General features: G+C 38.6%; 1 protein-coding gene across 2 annotated transcripts in view; it reads right to left on the bottom strand.

Annotated features, from left to right (window-relative positions):
- Positions 1-24907, bottom strand: part of LOC109429338 (lutropin-choriogonadotropic hormone receptor) — a 208604-nt gene that overhangs the window by 25466 nt on the left and 158231 nt on the right. For both annotated transcript variants that reach the window (XM_062846743.1, XM_029860184.2), the window contains exons 6-9: positions 13125-13193; positions 12917-12991; positions 12714-12831; positions 12461-12655 (exon numbers count right to left, since the gene is read on the bottom strand). In XM_062846743.1, the coding sequence (XP_062702727.1) occupies positions 12461-12655; positions 12714-12831; positions 12917-12991; positions 13125-13193 (457 nt within the window). The remainder of the gene's footprint in view (positions 1-12460; positions 12656-12713; positions 12832-12916; positions 12992-13124; positions 13194-24907) is intronic.

Genomic DNA, 24907 nt, shown 5'->3' with positions numbered 1-24907 from the left:
AATACTTTAACTTAACACCGTCTTTGACCCCCTACAGACAAATTTTGTCGCCCTACAATATTGCTTCTTTTGTACGTTTTTTCTTCCGGGAATGTCTCGGGAATTTCTACAGGAACTCTCCCGGGTATTTTTCTAGGCGTTTCTCCGGGAATTTATCCAAGAATTCCACTGGGAAGTCCTCAAGAACTTCCTCCAGGAATTTCTTCAGGAATTCTTCTAGGACATCCTCCAGAAGTTACTTCGGGAAATCCTCTAGGAAATCCTCCAGGAATTACTCCGGAGATTCCTCCGGAAATTTCCCCAGGATTTCATCTAGGACTCCCAACAGAAACTCCTTCAGAAATTCCTTCGGCATTTTCTGCGGGAAGTCCTCTGGGAAATTTTCCACGAACTCCTTCGGACTTTTTCCGGAAATTTCACTGAGAATTTCCCCAGGAATTTGTCCATGAGTGCCTCCGAGAATTCATCCATGAACTTCTCCGGGAATTTCTTAAGGAATTCCTCCGGGATGCTCTATAGAAATTCCTTCAAGAATTGCTCTAGGAATTTCTCCGGGAATTTTTCCAGGAGTTTCTCCAGGAATATATCCGGATTTTTTTTAAGGAAAACTGTCGGTTCTTTTATTCAAGAAAATCCTCTGGGAATTTCTCCAGGAATCTCTTCAGGAAGTCTTCTTTGATTTGTTTTCTCAAAAAACCCTCGACAATTTCTCCCGGAATTCCTTTAGGACTTCCATTACGAATACATCCGTGCTTTTCAAATGGGCGCTGGGTACCCGGGTACCCTGTTGGCCACATAAGGGTTAACCTGCTGAACAAATTCGCCGAAGACACTATACTTCTATCTCATCGGGATCTTGAGATATACGTTGCGCAAAGTATGTGGCCAATTTTGGTACCCCAAGACAATCCGGAATAACTTCGGAACCATGTGAACCAGGCACCCATGTCCCCGGCATCATAAACTAGAAGAGTTTTTCGGGAAGTTGGGAAAATTTCATCAAAATCCATCGAAAAACAAAAAAGTTATGACCATTTTTGTGCTTTTCCGAAGGTGAAAAATATACATTGGCTGGATGAAGGTTAACAACAAGTTCACGCAATAAGGTATCTGATTCAGATAGAAGAATTGGACGAAAACGGTCATTTCGTTGTGAATTTAAGGTAGAGTAAAGTGGGGCAAAAGTTCGAGTGGGGCAAGAGTTTCTTTTGAAGTTTTTGAGCTCAATTCAAATTATTTCTTTCGGGTGTCAAGATTGTTCGAACCCTTTTTTAAAAAGAGTCTTTCACTCCAAAAATTATGAAAATTGATCAATATTTCGAGAACTTATGACAAAATGTTGGTTTTTGATCAAAAAATTGTATCATGCGATGGCCCTTCCAACGCATGGAATGAAATTTTAATGAAATCGAATTCGATATTTTATTTTGGGGCGTAACTAGGTATATTTTGAAGATGCTCTAGCATGTATAACTTTTTGCAAAAAAGATTTGGAAAGCATATTTTACACATAGTGGGGCAAAAGTTCGAATTGTGGGGCAAAAGTTCGAGTCATGTGGCAACTTTAGGTATAAACCTAAAATTCTGCAAAATGCACATATTATCTTCAAGAGTGATGGAATTAGTGAGAAAATTCGATTAAAGTTGTAAAAATGTTGTTTTGTCTGAATTTGGCGGAAAACTACTAATTTTTGGTGCAGTAAATTTAACCCTGATTTGGGTAAAATCCAAATCGAATTTTAAAGTGTATTCCAGTTCTAACATCAAATATTAAGTGGTTTCAGGTATTCCTATTACCAAAGTGTCAAAATAGTGTGCTACGGTTAGCGAAATTCCACAAACACTAGATTCGAACTTTTGCCCCAGTGGTGGGGCAAGAGTTCGAATAAAACACACACATATAAAAAGTATTGTAACTCAAAATTGAAAAGACATTTAGCGTAACTTTGTTAAGCAAAATTTTAGCTCATGGATGGTAGAATCACCACACGGTATTTATTTATTTTTATCTGCTTCGATTTTTTGAAATAGGTTGAATTATCAACTAAGGTCGAACTTTTGCCCCACCTTACTCTAATGCATAATTTTGCTTACCTGTTGTGCCGGGAATGGAGTCAAAACCCCTAAACAAACTTAACGGTTGATATTTCGGTAAAGGATTATCGAAGTCGGTGATTTTTTCTATGTGTGTATACTGCAAGATATTCTCCTTTAGATGCTCTTCGCCATACAATATTTTTGTGCATAGAAGCTAGCGTCATATTGGTCGATGCGGAGAGTATGGAATCAGCCAGAGCATTTAATTTAATTTAACGAAACGAAAAGGCGCAAAAACTAAAGCGGCTGAAATTCCATTAGACAGGTTTGTAGTCCCAGTGAAGAATGTATAGAAGAACTACAAAAGATTCACCTAAAAACACACCGCAGAGAAGCAGCTGAACGAACATGAACGATAGCTTGAAGAGGAACTGCGAGAGAAGGAGCTGGCGATCAAAGCAAGACGAATGGCGGAAGTGGAGGCCGCTTTGAAGAAGATGTCCAAGAAGTGAGAGCTCAAGATGAAGCACATACAGATCAGAAAAGTTCTGAGAAAGAACAGGCTAAGCTGATTCGTCAGCACTAGAAGTAGTTTGATCGGTACTGATACCGTTTCGACGGAGAAGATGGAAGACGGGCTGGCGAAGCCAACGCAACAGACAGCTCGACTTCTGAAAGAGTTCATGTCAGTAGTTGACCCCAGCCGTTGTAAAAGCCGGGTACAACTATAAAACCCATAGGAGCTAGACATACCCCCTCTAACAATGCCAAATGTCAAACAATGTCATCTCCTCAAAGCTGCTCCCTACACAGTACGAACAACATCTGTAAATGTATGACGAAGTGAATGTAACAAATTGACCTCCATCGTGTACAATATAAATTTATGTGTGATCTTAAAATTACACTGCTAATTGCTGAGAAAAGTGCTATTTAAAGGACCGACTTTTCCGAGAAACGTAAAAAATCAATTGGAAAAAAATATTTTGGTTCGTGCCTTTACAGGACATCATGTTAATCGCATAGAAATTCAGGTGAAATATGTTAGGAAAACTTATAGAAAGTGACAAAAAAGTTAATTTTGCATTATGTTATGGAAGTCTCATTGGAGGTAGTGAGTGCTTAGAAGAGAGAGTATTTTAAGAGAAGTGAATGTCTTATGCAGACTTTTAGCTAGTACTTCCTCCTGGGATTCCTTCAGAAAATCATCTTGAGATTCCTTAAGGAATTGCTTCTGGAATTCCTCCAGAGTTCGCTCAAAGGATACCTTCACAAATTTCTGCAGGAATTCCTCTAAACAATCCTCCAGGAATCCATCTAGAGATTCCTCCAATGTTTCTCTAGAGATTTCTCGAAGAATTCCTCCAGGCATTTATCCAGTAATTCGTCCAATCGTTTCTAGATTCCTACAGGAATTTCCACTAAGAATTTCCAAAAGAATTGCTACACAAATTCCTTAAAAAAATCTATGGCAATTCCTCCAGCAGTTTATCCATGAAGTCATCCAGACATTCTTATAGGATTTAATCCAAGAATGTCTCCAAGAATTGCTCCAGCAATTCCTCCAGGAATCCCGTCAGTATTTTTCCAAGCATTCCTTCTTAGAACCCAAGCAACCAAAAGTTCGGATTCCACTTGAAGAACGAACTCAGAAGTTCAAGTTTGGTTCAATTTCGGTTTCGTTAAACTTGATTCTCCAAAAAGTTACTTATGTATTGTTTAAGAACTTGGAAGTACATGTACAAGCTTTTGACTTCTCTTCAAAACGACATTGAAGTCGAAAAAAGGTTCAGGAAAAAATTTACTTTTAACTTTAGAGCAGAGTTCGATCAAATTTAAACCGAACTCATGTTGAACTTTTGCGTGCCTGTAAAGCTCAAATATAGTTCAAATGGACATATAAAAACAACTTGAAATTTTCCGTTCCGAACTTGTTTTGTACTTGTTTTGAACTTACTACTCCAAAGTTCGGATAAATATTATCCGTACCAAAAGTGAACTTCACATGAACTTCGGAGACAGCGGAGCCAAGGAGAAGTTTACTTTCAATTAATTCACTCGGCAATCGAGCTCTGCAGCCACAGCTTGTGTAATTTCACAAGTACACTTTGTTTCACTAAGGACTGTATCGGAAATTAACTATAAACATTCAAAATGCTCTATCTTGAAGCACGGTTGGTCTTTTTATTCCGGTTCTTCTATGAAATCTTCACAATATAGTTAAGTTTAGAACAGCTTGAAGAAATTTGGAAAATGTTTAGTATTATTAAAAATATGGTTCTATGAGTACACCACACAAAATAACAATCTGTACAAAATGCATTTTTTTTAATTTAAACGTTTCAGAAATTTGTAGCGAAAAAAATTTGTACGGGGAAAAATCTGGAAAATAATGATTATTACTAGCAGTTATGTACACATAACATATCACTCATTACCGACTCTTAAAATTCTTATTTTGGATAGAAAAACCTCCAACATGTAGAAAATGGTCTATCCCAAAAAACACCTACTTTTTGGTCGAACTTTGACGCTCTGTTTTAAATATCTTCAGAGGTTATAAAATTTCGTTCTCTGGTAAAACTACCTCTTCAAAAAATTTAAGTAAGGTACCCCGGGGCAAGTGGGACCTAAAAATGTGCTAATTTGGTTTTGTCATGCCAAAACTTTCAGATCATAAATTCTATAATAATTCAAATGGACCCAAAAGATGTTGTTGGTATATTTGTACTTATTAACGTGCATTAAAACTGTTTCAAATTTTTTACATTCCATATATTATGCATATAATAAAAAGTGTAGCAGATCTTCATTTACTGTGTTTCACGGGGCAAGTGAGACATATTCAGAGTTTTTTGTTCAAAGGGCTTAATATAAGTTGCAACAAATAAGGTAACATAAATCATAAATCTCTTATATGAATGACTATGTTTAGAGATTAAAATAAGAAGAGATTTATGGTATCGTGCATAAATTACGTAACACATAACGAATCGCTGGGGGAAAAAACTTGAATCAACTCTAGCAGCTCATGCAAAATAAATTGATTTTTTAAGCAAAAAGCACCGTAAAGTGGAGCGACAAAAGATTTCGAAACTTGGTCTCTATATGATATAGTTGATGAATCTCACCAATATTAAATCTGGGGTTTCGAGATTTTCAGTAATATCTTCTCCTTACATAATCTTACGATCTTCAAATATATTTTTTTTAATCATAAATTTTGAAAAGGCCATTTCCCTATTTTAATTTATTATGGATGGTTTTAATTTATTATGGACGGCATCCAATTTATTATGACTCAGAAGAATTCATTATGCAGCGTTGAGTGAAAAAATAATGGAAGATATTTAGAGAAAAACATAAAAAATACATGCTCTTTTTTTTTGTTTTACCCTAGGTTTTACCATTTTTACCAAGAATTTCATCATCTAAATAGAGGTAATAGAGTATAATTCAACAGTAGATTTCTGAACGCGTCCATTTTTATTGACTTTCGTGCTAATTTCATCTTAGGCTAGACAAGGCGAGATGAACCCATAAAATTGTGTTTGTTTATTCTCATAGGTCCCACTTGCCCCAGATAGCGAAATGCACTAGGGCAAGTGAGAGCAGTAAACTAAAGGTAATAAATAAAAATAAAATGCAGCTTTTTCGCTTAAAATCATTTGCAAGAATTCCAAACACTATCCTGAAAGGGAAGGTTCATTTATTACGTCCATAGTTTTTCGGGAATTCTAGACCCCCCCTCCCCCCTCTGTCACGCTATTTCCCTATACCTTATACACGTACTGTTACACTTTCCTAGACCCCCCCCTTCCCCAAATGTTGGACGTAATTTTTGAATGTTCCCAAACCGAAAAAGTATTTGTAGAATAACAAGTCTATTTTTAAACGAAGAATGTAGTAGAGCACGTCAATCTCACCTAGTGAATTGAAAATTACATATGAACAACAATAACGTATATGATCTCTTTATGGTTGAAACAATAACATTTTTTGTATTCAAAGTATCTGTAAAAAAAAGACACTACACCGTCTTCAACCAGAGGTTGCACAGACTGAACATTCACTAACATTAGGCAACGGTCAACACGGAACACCCAGTGGACCAGTGGAGGATTTTTCGTTTGACGAAAAGTTTCCTCCGGCTGGAGCGGGAATCGAACCCTCACTCCGTGGCACTCACAATACGCCTAAGCGACTGACGCCGCTAACCGCACAGCCACGAAGCCCACAAATGTAGAATGTTAGTCTTAAAAATAAATAATAAAAAAATACTAGCTATAGGTCTCACTTGCCCCCGATTCTCACTTGCCCCGGGGTACCTTACATGCCCAATAGAAAAAACTTTATCTATTTTTTATTTGCGTAATCGTTCTTTGAAGACGCATAAAAATAGAGTTCCTCAAAAAATGGCCCTTTTTTCATTTTTAAGAATTGGCGCTAAACTGCGCAGGATTTTTTTTTGATAAAAATAACTTTCCTATATCATGAACATTCTGGAAATGAATGTATTTGTGCAAAAATAAAAGAAAAAATTGAATATTTTCTAACAGTTTTCGCAATTTCAAATTTTTAGGAGGTGTTCAAAATTTTAAAAACATATATGCATTCTTTGAGATAAAAGTCCAAGTTAAATGATTATTTTTTGAAAATCAGAACTGCCATTCTTTATTTAAAAGATTTATATACTAACTCCAAAAATAAACTTATGTTTATTTCGAATAGATAATTTTTTAGGCAGTTGCTTGGGCAGTTGTAAACGTTTATAGTTAATTTCCGATACAGTCCTTATTATATTTCAACGTACTTACTTGAAATTCACACAAAGAATCCGTATTGTGTGACTTAAAGGCTGCCCTCGCAGCAAGCAACTGTTCCACCCAGTGTTCCGCCAGAGTTTTATTTCGGCTACGGTAAAAGACTTACAGTTTTGCCGGGTGTTTTCTATCCCGTCTCACTAGTCACACCAGCGCACCGGTAATCGACGCGATCGTAGGCTCTGAAAACTTAGAATCACTTCCAAATCACCGACACTGGCACTAATTTATTGCTTCGCACTTGCCTAAACTGCGAACCAAAACAAACTCAAAATGTCAAACTGTGTAAGTTCACAAGAAGTTCCACGTAAACTTTTTCCGAACTTTTGGCTTCGAAAAGTTTGTCTTGCAGGGTATTTCAAGTTCAGAGAAAGTTCACATGCGAACCTGATTGAGCATCGATAAATGATATCAGCATATTGAGTAAAATCTCTCAGTGCTTAACAACCCAAACATGGAGTAGTGGTTAGGCGCCGGCATTCAACGAGGACATCCCGAGTTCGAGTCTCAGTAAGTAAAAAACATTAAAAATGTATCTCAAGGTATTAGTCAATTAGGATTCCACATATGCTAAAGTCTCTCAATAAAAAATACTTTTGAGGACTAAGCGCCTTTCTTTCATTTTATCAAAGCTCATTTTTAAGCTGAATAGCGTTCCTTTCAGCGGCACAAGTGTACTTTTTGTGAACTCAAGTTCGGTTAACTACTTAAAAAGTAAGCTGTATAGAACGCTATTCATCTTCCTTCGTTCAGCTGATTAAGCCCAAACATGCCGTTTTATCCGAACTTTTGGTTGCTTGGGAATTCTTCAGTACTTCTTCCTTGAATTTCTTCAGAAAATGCTGCTAGGATTCCCTCAGGAATTCTTCCTGCAATTCTTCAAAGATTCCTCCAGGATTTTTCAAGAGATTTTTTCAGAAATCCATACAAGAATTTCTCCTCCAGAGATTCCTCCAAGAACTCCTCCAGGCATTCCTTTAGAGATCCCTCCTAGAATTACTTCAGGGATTAATTCAGGAATTGCTCTCGGCATTCCTTCGGGCACTCCGTCGGTAGTTCCTCCAGGCATGCTTCCAGAAATCCCTTCAAAGATTCTTCTGGGCTGCAAAACGGTGAGTCGAAAAGGAGAGCGTCCTACATAGCTCTGGTCCTCACAAGCTCCTACCTCATGCTTCCACGGGTCAAGCGATGACAAAGACCGCCAGCTAAAAGTTGTGTGCCTAGCTGGTAGTGCAGCTTGGGCACTGTTGTCCTTCTGAGTTCAGCTAGATTGAGGAGGTACGTCTCGAGCGTCTGTTCACCAAGGAGGTGCGGCTCAAACAGCGTCTGTTCTGACATCCAGTGGCTGAGTATGAATTGCTCCTCCACCGGAAGCTATACCTAAGGTGGCAGCCCCACCACGGTGGATAGGGGACCTTAGGCCAACAACCTACTGTCTCCGAAACCCAAAAAACGTTACTGAAACCAAAAATGGAAGATTACGAACTGATTCAACGGCAACGATTTTTATCGCGAAACGACGGACAAGAATTGGAAATTGGAATGTATTAACCCTAGCCCAGCAGGGTAAACTGGCACAACTAGCCAGTGAGGTATGTCGTATGAAGCTTGAGATTCTAGTACTGAGCGAAGTCCGTTGGCCGAACTTTGGAGAACACCGATTGGCGTCGGGTCAAATTTTGCTATTCTCTGGCCCAAGGATGGGAAAAAATCATTAATTTATTGCGTATCCCTCACTCACATCCACGCACAATCTGATGCGAGTGTGCTTCTCTCCCAGCCAAGCAAAATCTTTCCACTTTCATTGCCCATTCTTTCTAATCGCTGAGCACCGAGCGACGCAAGCAACGACGGCCGAATGAATCGCTACCGAATCTGAGTGCCGAAGGCGAACGAACCAAGATTGACCGAATGTTTGCGTTCTGAGTCGGGTGCGAGAGCAATCGTTTTGGAACGTGCATTTAGTGTTCAGTGGAAGTATTCAGTACTGGGAATTGAATCAGTGAGTGCGTTTTGATTCAATCAGCTGAATGGCACTCGGTAGTTGAGAGAGCGAACGTTCGTTTCGTATACACCGATGCAGGCTGATTCATTTCGCTCACTATTTGTTTCTCTCCTGATTCGCTTCGTTGGCATCGGTAGCGAGCCGTTCGTGTTGCGTTCGTTCTTAGTGCGCCGTGCTCTCACTCAGTATTGGGTTGTTGGCGTTCTTTTTTCTAGTTTGCATCGCCGGCATTCGGGTGAGCGAATGAGTTTTCCCATGCTTGCTCTGGCCTACGAGGTGAACACGCTCCTCGCCACCGTGGAGTTGGTTTTCTGCTCAGCGCTCACGCCCACGCTGCGCTCATGAACTGGGAACCTATTAATGAGAGGCTAATTGTAGCCAGATTCAGAACACGGGTTCGAAACCTTACCATGATCCAATGTTACGCGCCAACCGATGCTGCCGAATTGCAAGATAACTTTTACAGTCAATTGAATGCTGTTGTGGACAAGACACCGAAATGTGATATCAAGATCCTTATAGCGGTGAAAAGGTCCTTCGTCGAGGGGCTAGAGAATCCCTGCTGCGAATATTCCAGAAGGTGGAAGCGCAGAAGATCAATGGAGAGCCATCAAGAACGCCTCCCGAGCAGAGTCTAACAGCAAATAGAAAACTAATTTTGATGTTGTGATATTGCAAATTATGATAACTCAGGTTGATGTCGTTTTGGTCGTTTTAACGGTTAAAACATCAAAAATGAGAGCAGAAAAATGTTCCTGTGAGAGCAAGTTGAAAACAATTCCTGCTCTCAGTGATGGCAAATTGATTACTGTTTTTGCTATCAGTGCGAAAATATGGAAAAATCGTTAAATTTAGAGTTTTTTCGAATAATATGGAAAACTAAATGCAATACGTTAATTGCACTGATGGTATATCATTAGAGGCTTTATACAAGGTCGCCTAGAAGTTTTGAAATGACTTAAAAACTTATTGTAATTATTTTAAATGACAGCAAAACGATATCAAAATTTGAAATCGAAATTAATCAAGTCAATCTGATATCAAAATATCAGATCAAAGCCGTAGCCCGTCAGCGCTATTCGGCTCCCGAGAAAGAAGTGAAACGCTCATGTAGACGGGACAAAAGAGCGTGGGTGAGCTCTCTAGCCGACGAAGACGGAAAAGCCGCAAACACCGGCGACATCCGTCTCCTCTACGATGTTTCACGTCGTCTTAGTGGGACCAAGATGAATGCTACGATTCCCGTGAAAGACACGTCTGGACAGTTGCTGACCGACCCGGCTGACCAGTCGGAACGTTAGTTCGAGCACCTTTGAAACCTTTTTCAAGTGTCGACCACGCCACCAACACCTCAGCATGATCCGCCAAGGGTTCGACGCATTACCCGCGACAACACCGAAGCTCCATCAGTGCAGGAGATAGAAACAGCCATCCATAGCATGGCTCGAACAGAGCCCCAGGGGTCGAACGCATATCAGCTGAGATGCGCAAAGCAGACCCCGTAGAATCCGCACATTTACTGCATAAATTATTCTGCAACATATGGAAAACGCGACATTTCCGGCCGACTGGATGTAAGGCGTCTTAGTAAAGGTACCCAAAGAGGGTGACCTGACTGTAGGCGATAGAAGGCGGGGCATCATGTTACTGTGCATCTATCTCAAAGTCCTCTGAAAAGTGATCCTTAACCGGATACAGGAGAAGATTGACGCAACTCTCCGACGGCAGCAAGCAGGATTCCGTGCCGGACGATCCTGTGTGGAACATATTGTCACTTCGTATCATCCTGGAGCAAATCAGTGAATTCTAAGAGACTCTCTACATGGTGTTCATTGATTACGAAAAACCTTTTGACCGTCTCAATCACGAAAACATGTAGGAAGCCCTCCGGCATTATTGAAGCACAGTACAGGGCATTTTCGTGCAGAGTACTGCACGACGGTGTTTTGTCCGACCTCATCCGGGTCGTTGCTGGAGTGAGGCACCGCACCTCATCGTAATCGACGAGATCCTGGTAGGTGCGATTGACCGTGAACCAAATCGTGGATTGCTGTGGCAATCCATTAACATGGAACACCTAAATGATCTCGAACTGGCTGATGGCGTTGCTTTCCTAGCTCAACGGCGCTCTGATATGCAGAGCAAGCTCGATGATCTTACCAATCGCTCCTCAGCGGCAGGTTTTACCATCAACGCCAACAAGACCAAATCGTTGGATGTAAACACGGTCAACCCTTCCAGCTTTGCAGTAGCAGAGCAATCAGTGGAAAATGTTGAAAGCTTCCAATATCTTGGTAGCCAAATGGCGGCTGATGGCGGCGCCAAGATCGACATAGGTGCACGGATCAAGAAGGCGAGGGCTGCCTTTGCGAGTTTAAGAAATGCATAGAAAACAACCAGATCAGTCGATGCATCGAAATCCGAATTTTTAACTCGATCGTGAAATCTGTGCTGCTATACGCCAGTGAAACCTGGTGTGTATCAGTGGAGAACACGCAACGGCTGCAGCCTGCAGCTGCAATAGATGCCTGTGGTATATAATTCGTGCATGGTGGCCTCACAATTGGATCTCCAACGTTGAGCTCCATCGTCGATGTCATCAAAAGCCGATAGCGACAGAAATTCGGGAGCGAAAGTGGAGGTGGGTTGGCCACATTGTACGCAGGGGCGAGAACAAAATCTGCAAGCAAGCGTTAGACTGGAGCAAAATACCAATTTTAATGTGACGTTATTTATGAATGTTCTCTAAGGGTCGATGGGCATCCAAAAAGATTTAGCAGTACTGCACGCAAACATTGTACAGAAAAATGTGTTCGATTCCATAATAGAGAACATTTCTTGCTTGTTTTCGTCGTTTTTTGACGTTGAACAATTCGTCATTGAAATCATCGTCATCAAATATTTAAAAGCAGTTTTTTCGTTCAAAACAAAAGATTTTCCAATGAAAATGTATTCACTGCATTCCACATTAGTAATGGAATACAGTGAATACATTTTTGTGGGCATTTCTTTGGTTTACAGCGAAAAAACTGCTTTTCATTTTTCGAAAAAGTGATGACGGATGCTTGAGCCTTAACTACTTTTCACAAATATTGTTTGCTTCCACCTGGCCAAAAATAATGAGCTCTCCTTTTATTTTCTTATTTTCTCTAATAAAAGGGCACACTGAATGTCAAACAATCTAATACTAACAACAGGAAGAAAGTCATTATTGTGGCAATTTCGGTGCAATCCTTGAAGCAAAGATCACGACGACCTATCAAATGCCATCAGCAATCACCTCCGATTTCATTGGTATCAATTAGGATACAATCAATCATCTATCTATCCGGCGCAAACTTTTCTCCCACGTTACTTCCCAAAATAGAAAATAATCGAATCCGGAAAGAGCATGCCACTCTTGCGCCGCCGTGTCAGACATTCGATCACGATACCTCTCGGCATTTTTTTTTGTTTCGCGCTGGAAGCTTCCGCTCCCGCATCGAATATCAATTAAGCGGACCGTGCCGCAGAATCCATTAATATTCGCCACCCCCCAAAATGGAGCAAGTTTGTATGGCCTATCCATTGGTCATATTTGTGTCCCGAAACTTACCCCATCGGCACCGGTTCCCAGCTCGACAAAGCTGCCCACCTTCACGTTGGGTGTGGCATATCCCTGGGCAATGCACTGCTTCTGCGTCTCGTGGAACCGTCGAACGGCCTGCTCGTGCCCATCCGGATCGTGCCGGGCCGGATACTGGAACGCACAGCAGTGGAACGAATGCGTCAGGTATGCCGTTTGCAGGTTCTGCAATGGGGGAAAGGTTTAAATGAAGGAGTTCACACGGGGGCATCGTTGCCCGAACCTTGAAATTGTACACCGACGGAATAGTTTTCAACGAGTGGGTGTTCTGAATCCGGAGAACCTCCAGCTCACTGAGGCCCTCGGTTGGCATGGCTTCCAGCGCCGTGCCGGAAAGGTCCCTGTTAGAAAGAAAGGGGAAACCGCATCTGAGTTTCGTCGGATACTTGGTAGCTGATTGTTTCTGGGAAGTGGAATCGCGCTTACAGTTCTCTGATGTTCCGCATTCCGAAGAACGCGGACGGGTGGATGTGCTTTAGTCTGAAGTTTAGCTTCAAACTGCTACTCAGTCGTTTCCATTCCAAAGGTAGATTTCGGCGAAATTATGTTCAACGAAAATAGAAATAGATTCATGGCGTTAATGAAAATTATAGAGATTGTAGTGGGACGTTGATGGACTGCTCGGGATACTTACAGTTTAGCTACCTGTGAACCGAAGAAAGCGGCACCATGGATGTCGGTGAGTGCATTATTATCTAAAATTCTGGGAAAAAGAGAAATGTAAATCCACAACGGGTGTGGAGGGATAATAAATTAATTATTCTGCGGTTATTTGTAGGGCAGCAGTCAATAATTTGATATTCCGTTGGTGTTGCTCATAATAGCTCTCTTTGGATTCTCCTTGATTAAGCACCCTTATTTGTTTCATACACATGATATGGCTCTGCTGATACTAATATCCCAACCAGAAAGTAAAGCTGAGAAGGTGCCAGTTAGAAATTATCTGTTTTTTTTTATAACGTACGGCAGAGTAAGCTAATTTGTAAGTGTCACTATGTGTTTCTAACCTAAGGGTCCTTTGTGTCATATACTTGTACATATACTCGATCCTGGAAGTAACTTTCGAGAATGTTGTACAAATACCCGGCTATCCTCAGACGCTCAACCGACACTATTGAACGCGTCCCTTACATCTAGAGTCATTACTAGCACAATGGCAGATACCCCTGCTCTTACGCTTGAGCGCTATTTCGGCGGTCTTTGCAACTGACAGGATAGCGTTTCCGGGGAAGCGAAACTGATTGCAAGAGAGACTATTTACACCCTCGGTGTGCCTCAACAACCTGTTGAGGATAATCTTCTCAAACATCTTCCCCACCGTGTCAATCAAGCATATTGGTCTATATGCCGACGGGTCTCCGGGTGGTTTCCCCGCCTTTGGCAATAGAACCAGGCTCTGCCTCTTCAAAACTTCTGGAAAAACTGCCTCGTCCAGGTATTTCTACATAGCAGACCTGAACATCTCGGGGGCTTCTGCAATAGCTACTTTTAAGGTCAGGTTCGGAACTTCGTCCGGACCTGGGGCCTTACCTACGCTAAGGGACTATGCTATCTCCGCAAGCTCCACATCGGTGGCCTCTCTCCTTATCGCTAGCCCCAGTTCCCGGCTGCCCTTCGAAAGGAGGCCAAGAACTATGATCGTGATGCGGAAAAAGCCCCTCGATGACCCCTTCCAACATCTCTGTAGATTTCCCTGTAGTCCATGCTGTAGCGAACCGTCAGGTGATCGCTGTGAGTGTAGCCATCGTCTACTCTTCAATTAACCTACTTGTTGTAGGCCTGCCAGGACTACAAAAGGTAACGTCAATAATCGACTCCGCACCGTTCCGACTAAAAATGCTCTTGATACCAATATTAGCCAGGCCGACTTCTTGCATTACCGGTGCCAAAAGCAGGATCTGACCCCGCTGGTTCGCTTTTGCCTTATAGCCTTCACTTTCACATCGTCTAAACAGCTCTACAGTCCCATGATTTGTTTCCTAGTTCCAAACACCTCTTGCTCTTGCTCCTTGCTCCTTGCTCCTTGCTCCTTGCTCCTTGTTCCTTGCTCCTTGTTCCTTATTCCTTGCTCCTTGCTCCTTGCTCCTTGCTCCTTGCTCCTTGCTCCTTGCTCCTTGCTCCTTGCTCCTTGCTCCTTGCTCCTTGCTCCTTGCTCCTTGTTCCTTGCTCCTTGCTCCTTGCTCCTTGCTCCTTGCTCCTTGGCCTTGCTCCTTGCTCCTTGCTCCTTGCTCCTTGCTCCTTGCTCCTTGCTCCTTGCTCCTTGCTCCTTGCTCCTTGCTCCTTGCTCCTTGCTCCTTGCTCCTTGCTCCTTGCTCCTTGCTCCTTGCTCCTTGCTCCTTGCTCCTTGCTCCTTGCTCCTTGCTCCTTGCTCCTTGCTCCTTGCTCCTTGCTCCTTGCTCCTTGCTCCTTGCTCCTTGCTCCTTGCTCCTTGCTCCTTGCTCCTTGCTCCTTGCTCCTTGCTCCTTGCTCCTTGCTCCTTGCTCCTTGCTCCTTGCTCCTTGCTCCTTGCTCCTTGCTCCTTGCTCCTTGCTCCTTGCTCCTTGCTCCTTGCTCCTTGCTCCTTGCTCCTTGCTCCTTGCTCCTTGCTCCTTGCTCCTTGCTCCTTGCTCCTTGCTCCTTGCTCCTTGCTCCTTGCTCCTTGCTCCTTGCTCCTTGCTCCTTGCTCCTTGCTCCTTGCTCCTTGCTCCTTGCTCCTTGCTCCTTGCTCCTTGCTCCTTGCTCCTTGCTCCTTGCTCCTTGCTCCTTGCTCTTGCTCTTGCTCTTGCTCTTGCTCTGCTCTGTATTTCAGAAATCTCTTGAAGTAAAATAAATATTCTAGGTTAGAGAATTCGGCTTATCAGTCCTTTTTTCTCTAGAACGATAACGGTTTTCGATTCGTCCCTACGTTTCAGTAACGGTTGTTACCATCCTCAGGGGAAAATTAGTGAAATCGTTCTTTGTTTAGAGGCTTTGCTAAGCATGTGTCTATGGGGTTTTTGGTAGTTGTACACCCATAGACAAATGCTCAGCAAAACCTCCAAACAAAGAACGATTCCACTAATTTTCCCCTGAGGATGGTAACAACCGATACCGAAACGTAGGGACGAATCGAAAACCGTTATCGTTCTAGAGAAAAAAAAGGACTGATAAGCCGAATTCCCTAACCTAGAACATAGATCCGTCAAACTCTCGCACATCCGTAAAATAAATATTTCAAGGATCATTTCAGAAACTGGTCCTGTGATTTCTTCAGAAATTAGTTCTAGGATTACCCCATAAATTCCTTTTTGATATGCCTTCTGAAATTCGTAAGATAAGAAATTCACCTAAGATTAGTTCAGAAAAAGCTCTAAGCATTCGATTTAAAATGCTTGCATATCCAGATATTCTTGTAGAAGTTGATACACAGTTCTTTCCGAGTTTTGGTACAGATATTCCTCCATTTATTTTCCCAGAAATTTCATTCTCCAGCATTTGTTCTAACGATCTATCTTAGAATTTCTACAGGAATCCTTCAAGAAATAACTCAGTAGTTTGTAGTGTAGTCAGTAGTAAATTGCTGTAGAGATACTTTGAACAACTTTTCCAAGACTTTGATTGAAAGATTTATTCAGAAGTTTTCCTGAAAATTCCTCAATAATTTTTTCTTGATTTACTTTTTTCGAATTCCACCAAGAGTGTCCCGAGGAGTTTATCCAGGTATTTTCCAGGAAGGTGTTCTTCCAGGATGTTCTTTTACTGTGATTATTTCGGAAATTTCTATGGCAGTTCTTAAGATATAATTACATTAAGATATATATTACATTAACAGATTCATTCAAGAGTAATTTCTGAGAAATTTCTATCAAAAATTCCTGGTCGTTGTTTTTTTTCCTAAATTCCTACAGAGAACTCCTCAAAAATATCTGCAGAGACTTCTCCGGAATATTGGGGATTTTTTAGAAGTTTCTGCAAGAGATTGCTTCAGATGTTCAGAAATTTCTCAAAAAAATCTTCTTTGAAAATCCTACAGTGATTCCTTCGGACATTCTTCCAAAAATTCCACCAAGAATTCCTTGGAAGATTCCCTGCAGATTTTTTTAATTATTCCTCCAAAGAAGTTTTCTAATGTTCTTTCTGAAAGTGCATACAAATTTCTAAAAGAATTCTTGAAAGAAACTCTAAATGACTTCCTAAAGAAATCCCTGGAGAATCGTCTGAAGGAATCCCTAAAAAAGCCTACCTGATACCTTTGGAGCTTCCTAGAAGTAATTCTTAAAAAATCCGTAAGGATTTCTGGATAAAAACTCCCGATGAAATTTCTTAAATTGTCTATTAAATAATTCTTGATTTTATGCTGGGAGAATGCATCAAGAAGCTTCTAAAAATGATTACCCAATTCCTAGAAAAAAATCATGAGAAACTTCTGTAGGAACACTGGGCATGTTTTTTTTAATCTGTAATATATATATATATTTGCAGAAATCCTTGTAGAAATTTCAGACAAAGATTCTGGTGGAATTCTCTAAGAGATCCCTCGAAAAATTTCTCAGTTTTCCCTGCAAGATTTTCTGGAAAACCTCTGGAAAAACTCTCAGAATAATTTCCAATACAATTGATGAAGGGATTAGTACATATAAAAAAAAATCTGTTAAGTATAACCTAGAGAAGCTTCTGAGCTTCCTGCAGAAACAAAAAAAAATCCTGGAGAAATTCTGAGTACCACTGCATAAATTTACGAAAAACAAAATAATTTTGGAGAACCCTCTGTAGGTTTTTATTGAAGATTTTTTTTTTGAAAAATACCCTACAATAGATTTTGGAACAATTTCTGCAGAAGTTGATGAGAGAATCTTTGGAGAAAATCACCGGAAAGTTTTCTGAAAGAATCCATGAAGAAAAGTCTGAACAAATCCTGGGCATTCCCTGGAGGAACACCTGGAGAAACTTCCAGATAAGTTTCAGGAGAAAACTCTGGAGGAATTTCCAAACAAATGCCTGAGAGAATCTCTGAATGGTGTAATTTCTAAAGAAACCTCTGGAGATATCCCTTCAATAATTTCTGAAACAACCCTAGAAAACCCCTAGAGGAATTTCTGTAACAATCTCTGAAAGAATCTTTGAATCTATGGGGAAAGCTCTCGGATGAAATCCCATCTCATGAAAAATACTCTGGGAAGGATTCCTGAAGAGACCTCTGATAAAATTCCAAGAAGATTTTTTTGAGAAATTTCCAGGGGAACTGCTGGAGATATGTAAAACAAAGAAAAGCTCCTGAACGAAATTTTGAACAATTCTAGAAATATTCGAATAAAAACATCCTATCTATACGGCTTTCTGCTCTGCTCCTGATCTGTTCATTGTTGCATATTTTTGATAGAAGTTAGCGAATTTTGTTTTTCTTCAATAAAATAAGTATTTCAGGGATGTTTCAGAAATTCTTCTAGGATTACCCCACCAATTCCTCTACAGACTCTTTATAACACAATTTTCCGAAGTTTGGTAATTTAAAAAAAAACCCTGTTTTTTTTTCAATTTTGTGCAGAGATCAATTCAGATAATTCACGAATGATTCTTCGGAAATTTATTCATAATTTTTTTGAGCAAACCTTCGGTGATTCTTACCAAAATTCTTCGAGAGATTCCTCTATTAATATATTAAGAAAACCAGCAAAAAAAATCAGAAATTTCTCCATGAATTCCTGTTAAAAATCCTCCATGATTTTTTTTCATAAATTCCTCTCACGATTGTTTCAGGAAACCTTCCAAGGAATGTTTAAGAAATTCTATCTGGAATTTCTTTGAAGATTTCTTTTTCAGTAAATCAAAAGTCTAGAATTCCTCCCGAAACATTTTCAAGGATTTCTTTAGAAAATTTGCCTGGAGCTTCTTTCAGGAATTTTTAATCAATTTTTTTTATCCTATGGATTTCTTCCAGCATCGCTCAATGGATTCCTTCGGAAATTACTCCCAGAACTCCTGAGTTTAAACTATGTACTAAGGTTTCATCCAGAAACATCTCCAGTTATTTCTTCAAAAATTCTTCAAAGATTTGTTTAAGAAATTTCTCAAGAGCTTCCTTTGGATATTCCCTGAAAAGTTACACCAGAAATGTCAGCAAGATTTTTTTTCAGATTCGGAATATATCCAGGGGTTACTTCAAAAAAAAAAAAAAAAAATTTTCGAAGAGTCTAACATTTATGCTTCCAGTGGATTAGTCAGGAAATGATCCAGAGTTTCATTCAGTAATTCGTACAGGTATTTCTTCTAAAAGTCCACGTAAAATTTGTTCAGAAATAGCTCTTGGGATTCCATTCAAAATGCTCGCATAAATGCGTACCGGAATTTCGTCAGAGATTTTAGCATATTATTTCACGAAATTTATGCAGAATTCCTCTGGACATTGTTGCAGGAATTCGTACAGAGTTCTATTCAGGTTTTCAACCAGATGTTCTTCCATAAATTTGCTCTAACACAGAAATTTTTCCCAGACATTGCTATCGAAATTCCTTTTGAAATCTTTTAAGAGGTTTATTCATAGGATATTTCTTTAGAAATACGTGCACAGAATGTTTCAGAAAGACTTTCTCAAACTCCTCCAACACTTTTATTGTAGGAGTTTTAAGACGTTTTCCAAAAAAAAATCCTCAAAAACTTTTCTATGAATTCCAACAAGAATTTCTTGAGGAGTTTTTCCAGGTATTTTCCGGGAAGTTCTTCTCCTGGAATTCCTTTTCAAATTTTCATGAAATTTCTTTAGATGCAAGAGTATTTCATGTGATTTGCACAGGGACTCTACTGAAGATTACTTTCTTTTTCTTAAAATTCCTTCAGAGCTTCCGTCAAAAATATCTCCAAGGACTTCTCCAGAATTTAGGGGTTTTCTTCGGAAGTTTCAACAAGAAATTTGTTCTTGAGTTTTTCCACACAGTTTTTCAGAAATTCCTCTAAAAAATTCGCTAAAAATCAATCAGATATCTTTTCTGAAATTACTCGGGTTTCCTTCAGAAATTACTACAGGGTTTCTCTTACATTTCTCCTGTGGTTGCCAAATAATCTCCAGGAATTACTCAAGAGATTCCTGCGAAAATTGTTTCAGTTATCTATCCAAATTCTTTCAGAAAGTGCACTTAAAATTGTTGGAAGAATTCTAAAAAAAAACCGAGTAATTGTGTGGCGGAATTTCTTTTTAAAAAAACTCCTGGTCCTTTGAAAATCCCTAGAATAAAATCTTGAAAGGTTTCTGATGGGATTTCTGGGTAATAGTTTCTGAAGTAATCTATCAAAGAATCCATGGTTTAATTCCTGGACGAAATTGTAGAGGGTTTTTGAAGGATTCTGATATAAAATGAAAAAATATTACTATAGAAATTGAGGACAAAGTTTCTCGTGGAATTCTTGAAGAGATACCTCGATAACATTCTGAGGAGTTTCTACAGGATTCCTCTGAAAGATTTCTTAGAAGAATTTATTATAAACATTAATCTCTGAAGTATTAACTAAGAGAAGTTTAGAGAAAGCAAAAAAATATTCTGGGAGGATTCTGATAAATCTACGAAAATGAAAAATATTTTTTGAAACAATCTAGTACAGAATATCTGGAAGAACCAGTGAACTCCATACAGTGTTTTTATAAAAGTTTTTTGTATTTCCAAACAACATATTTTGAACTAATTTCTGCGGAAATTGAGGAGAGAATCACCGGAAAATGTTCTAAAAGAATCTCCGATGGAGGGTCTGAACGAATCCTGAGCAATCCCTGGAGAAAAAACCTGGAGGAACTTTCAGATGAATCTCTTGCGAAAATTCTAGACAAACATTCATACAAATGCCTGAGGGACTCCCTAAATGGAGTAGTATATAAAAGTACCTCTGAAACAGTTCCTGGGAATATTTCTAAATTTCTTAAGGATAACAGAAATTCCTGAAAGAAGAGGGAAATCTCTGAAAGAATCTCCGAGTCTCTGAGAAGAGCTGGCTCTTTAAAACCTTGGGAAGGATTCCTAAAGAAATCTCTGGTAAAAAATCTAGAAGATTTTTTTGAGAAATTTTTAGAGAAACTCCTGGAGATATCTCCGAAGAAAAACTCCTGGACGAAACTCGGATAATATTCCTGGAAGAATTCCATCAAAAATATTCGTATAAATACATACAATTCGAAATTCTATAGCAATTCTTGAAGGAATTCCCTCCTGAAGAAAAACTCCTGAAGGAATTCCAAAAGGAATTTCTGATGAAATTCCGGTAGAAACCCGTGGACCAGTTTCAACATGAATCTTTTGATTGTTTTTAGAAACTCTTGAAGGAAACCCAAACAAAATTTCAGGATGAATTCCTAAAAAAATCTCTAGGGATCCCTGAATAAATGTTCAAAGAAATGAATGCATTCTAAAGGGAAACCTGAAGGAATCTTCGGAAGAACTCTTGCTGAAACCATTCTAGGAAATCCAGCGAGAATGTTCTTTCAATAAAAAATAAATTTTGACAAATCCTTAGAGAACCCCAAAAGGAGTTTCTGGTGGTGTCCCTGGAGGTAATCTATCTATATATATATATATATATATATATATATATATATATATATATATATATATATATATATATATATATATATATATATATATATATATATATATTAAGAGCTTCGTATATATATATATATATATATATATATATATATATATATATATATATATATATATATAAAAATGAGTTTGAAGTTCCTTTGAGGCAACAAAACTCAAGAACGGATTAACCGACCAGCATGACTCTTGCACGGTTCGGTTCGTATTCGTGGTGGCTGTGTTTATATGTACAAAAAGTTACGAAAATCAACTAGAAAAGTAAGAAAATTGATAAATAACTGATTTTTCATGAGCTGGGAAGGAAATCAACACGATCGAAATGAAATCAATCTAGAGTGCGGTGACGTTATGAGCTCAACACCATAGCTTAGCAAGATAACGTTTGCCGGGACAGCTAGTCTTGGATAAAATTCAGAAGAAGTACATGGGATGAATATATTCTAGAACTTTCCCGGAGTAACTCTTAGTCAGGTACGGTTTCGAAGTATAAGGACTGTTCAATTTATAAAACGGACAACTTGCTTTTGCGATATCTTTTTTATTTTTCAGTAAAATCATTATCAGATTTTTGCATAACTTTCTATAGCTATTCTCAAATGTAGGAAAAATATAACATTAAGCAAAATGTTCTTTATTGTGTAACTGAAGCGATTTTCGTAAAACATCAATAAAAACCCATTTCTCAAAATTCGACATAACTTTCCACATACTTAACATGCACATTTTCATGAAGTTTTTAATGTATTGGAATCTTATACTATTCTACTAAAGGTAAAGCTCAATAGTTGGTCAGAATTAATGCACCAAGCATTCTCCAGCTTGATATAGCGAGTTGCCTTGTTTTCATAGAAATTACTAAAAAATGTTCATTTAAGTCCTGTGTTGCAATAGCATCATGGATTCGGCTAAAAATTTGTCCAGAGTAGTAGAATATTGCTCTCTGAATGATACAGAAGAGAAATTTACTTGTAATTGCATTTTTCATCAACAATTTAATCCATAAAGATGGTCATATTCAAAAAATTCATACTTTTTGCTCCATTGATGCAGATTTTCGACTCTAGCGAATCTTGTTATTAATTATTTTCAACAAAGTTGGTCCTATGTTACTGTACACCTTATTTAATAATAATCGCGTGCAAAGTTTTATTTCCAACATCATTGTCATTCAAAATTTGCATTAGGTTGCATTGTTATTTGGAAGAACCTTCAGAGAACGAAACTTTTTTGATTACTGTGTCTGTAATGGCGCACAGTAACCAAACCAGCAATGCTATTAAGACGCAGTTTTCTGCATTTGAAGTCACATTATTCCCACTTTCGACTAGATGCATAAAAAAAATGATTATTTATTACGTTCATACCCTTTTTGCTTTACAATTGAATTTTATTCAAAAAATCGAATCTCACTTGAGACTTTAATTTCTCAACACTTGATTTTCCAATTGAGTTCAAATTTTGCCAGAATATTTATAACTCATGCTGCTGCAGCATGGCACATGCTTTTCTGGTATTAAAAACGATATACCATATGTGAACAGTAATTTTATATATATTTTCAATTTTCAGCAATCGAAAAATTCCCCTCATTTAATACCTGGCCGATTTTCTATAAAATAAAACTATTTTTATTCGATTCAAAAATTATTACTATAATGGAAGATGGCGTACTGAACAACGAAACAAGGGTGGTTAAATTTGAACTACGCGTCTTCTTTTTATAGCCTTGTAAAGTTGTCCGTTTTATAAATTGAGCAGTCCTTATCCTAAAGTCCGTACCGTTATAGGGGGGGAAATGACTTTTGGGCACTTTGAGTAACCTAGAGTAAGCTTTGAAATTTGTTCAGAGATGTTTTCCGATACATCTCTAGGGATTCTCGCAATATCGCGTACAGATATTTTCGTTACGAACTCCTCCAGAGATTCAGGAACTCTCCTAGAAACCTAATGAAAATTCCTGCAGTAATGTCTACATAAATTCCTCTCGAAGTTAGATTCTTGCAGAAATTCATACGTAGATTTCTTCAGGAGTTCATTCGGGTATTTCCTCTTGTGTTTTCCCATAAATTCATTCAGAATTTCCTCAAAGAATACTCATAGGAATTTTTACTCGGATTCTTTAGAAAATGCAGAAATTTCTCAAAAATTTCCTTCGAAAATTTCTAACGAGATTTTTCTGGAAATCTTTACAGAAATAAAAGTGTACCTCCGGACATTCTTCCAAGGATTCCTAAAAAATACATTAACGAATTCCTCCAGGAAATCTTTTGGAAAATCCTTTTGTATGTTAAAGGATATACGAAAAATGTCTTAATCAATTCTAATAGTAAATTTACAAAGGGTTTCTCAATGATTTTTTCCAGATATTCCTCCATAAATTTCTTCAGCAACCCATTCTAGGATTCCTTCAGAAACTTCCCTGAGATTCTTCCGGATATTTTTTCAGGGATTTTTACAGAAAGCATTCATAAATTCTCTAAGAATTCTTCCACGGATTCCTTTGAAAACTCCATCAGGAATTCCTTCAAAAATATCTCCAGAAACTCTTAAACAACATTTTAAGCTTTTCTCCTTGAATATCCGAAACAAAATTCTTCCATGTTTTTTTTTCAAACATTCTTCGAAAATCCTATTACAAATTCTTCCAAGGGTTCCTTTAGGAAAAATGGGCAAATTTCCTCAGAGGTTGCTGAAAAAGTTTTCGGAAGTTTTCCTTCTTGGAATTCAGAAATGTTTCCTGGGCTTGCTTCAAATATTCATCCCAGTAGTTCTTTCAGATATTCGTCTATAGATTTCTTCAGAAGTACTTTATGCAATTACACAAAAAACGGAAATACACTTCAAGGGTTTCCTGAAGGAATTTCGAAAAGAGATCCTCGATGAAAATTTCCTGAAGAGATTCCTGAACAACATTCTTTGAAGCAATTTCTGAGATAATATCTTCGAGCAATACCTAGAGGCACTACTTGAGATAGTTCTTAAGCAATTTCTAGAAAACAAAATATGAGAAACTTTTGGTGGAATTCAAAGAAATAAATCCTGAAGAAATTTTTGAAAAAATCCCTGAAATTCCTTGAGGAATTTTTAAAGTATACCTTGCAAAAAGGAATCCTTGAAAAAAATCCGCGCAAAAACTGCAAACAAAAATACTAGAGACATTCTTGAATTAGTTCCTTAAAACATCTAATGTGGTGGAAGATGTTTCTGGAGGAATTCTTGAAACATTTTCCTCCAAAACAGTCTGAAAATTAATTGACAAAAATCCTTGATGCAATTTCTGAAGTAATTCCTAGAGTAATGCGGGGCAAAAGTTCGCACGGGGCAAAAGTTCGCAGTGGGTCTTTTTCTGAACACGAGTTAAGAACCCAAACAAATTTGTATGGGTTCGACACATAATCAGGCCAGTTACTCGTCAACAAAAATTGGAACGATTTCGTTATGGTGTGGCAGAGTAATGCAAAAAAGTATGTTTCTAGGTGTTTTGATAGAATTTTTGGACTTTTTGGAATAAGAATTTGTAGTAACAGGAAGAAGAAGAATCTCATAACCTCTTGATGTCGGAGAATCGTTATTCCATAGTAGTTCGAGAGGTGCACTCGAATAAGCAATAAACTACTAGTGCTTCTTGCAGACGGGGACATTGTTAACACCTTGACGGTGGGGCAAAAGTTCGCAGTAGCTGTGGGGCAAAAGTTCGCACTAGATTTCTGAATGTAGTACATCAATATCATTACAGAATCTTTGAAGCAATGATGGTTTCGTATAAAAACTACTATATTTGTATAATATGTGTAGTATGCACCCTGAAATCGTTCCGGCAGAAGGTTTGAACTTAGTTTTGTAAGAGGATCGATTGTAAGGCAAACATTATGTT

Source organism: Aedes albopictus, chromosome 1 (genome assembly GCF_035046485.1).
Source record: "Aedes albopictus strain Foshan chromosome 1, AalbF5, whole genome shotgun sequence".
Taxonomy (NCBI): domain Eukaryota; kingdom Metazoa; phylum Arthropoda; class Insecta; order Diptera; family Culicidae; genus Aedes; species Aedes albopictus.
The sequence above is the reverse complement of the archived record's forward strand: the minus strand, read 5'-3'. Positions and strand labels throughout refer to the sequence as shown.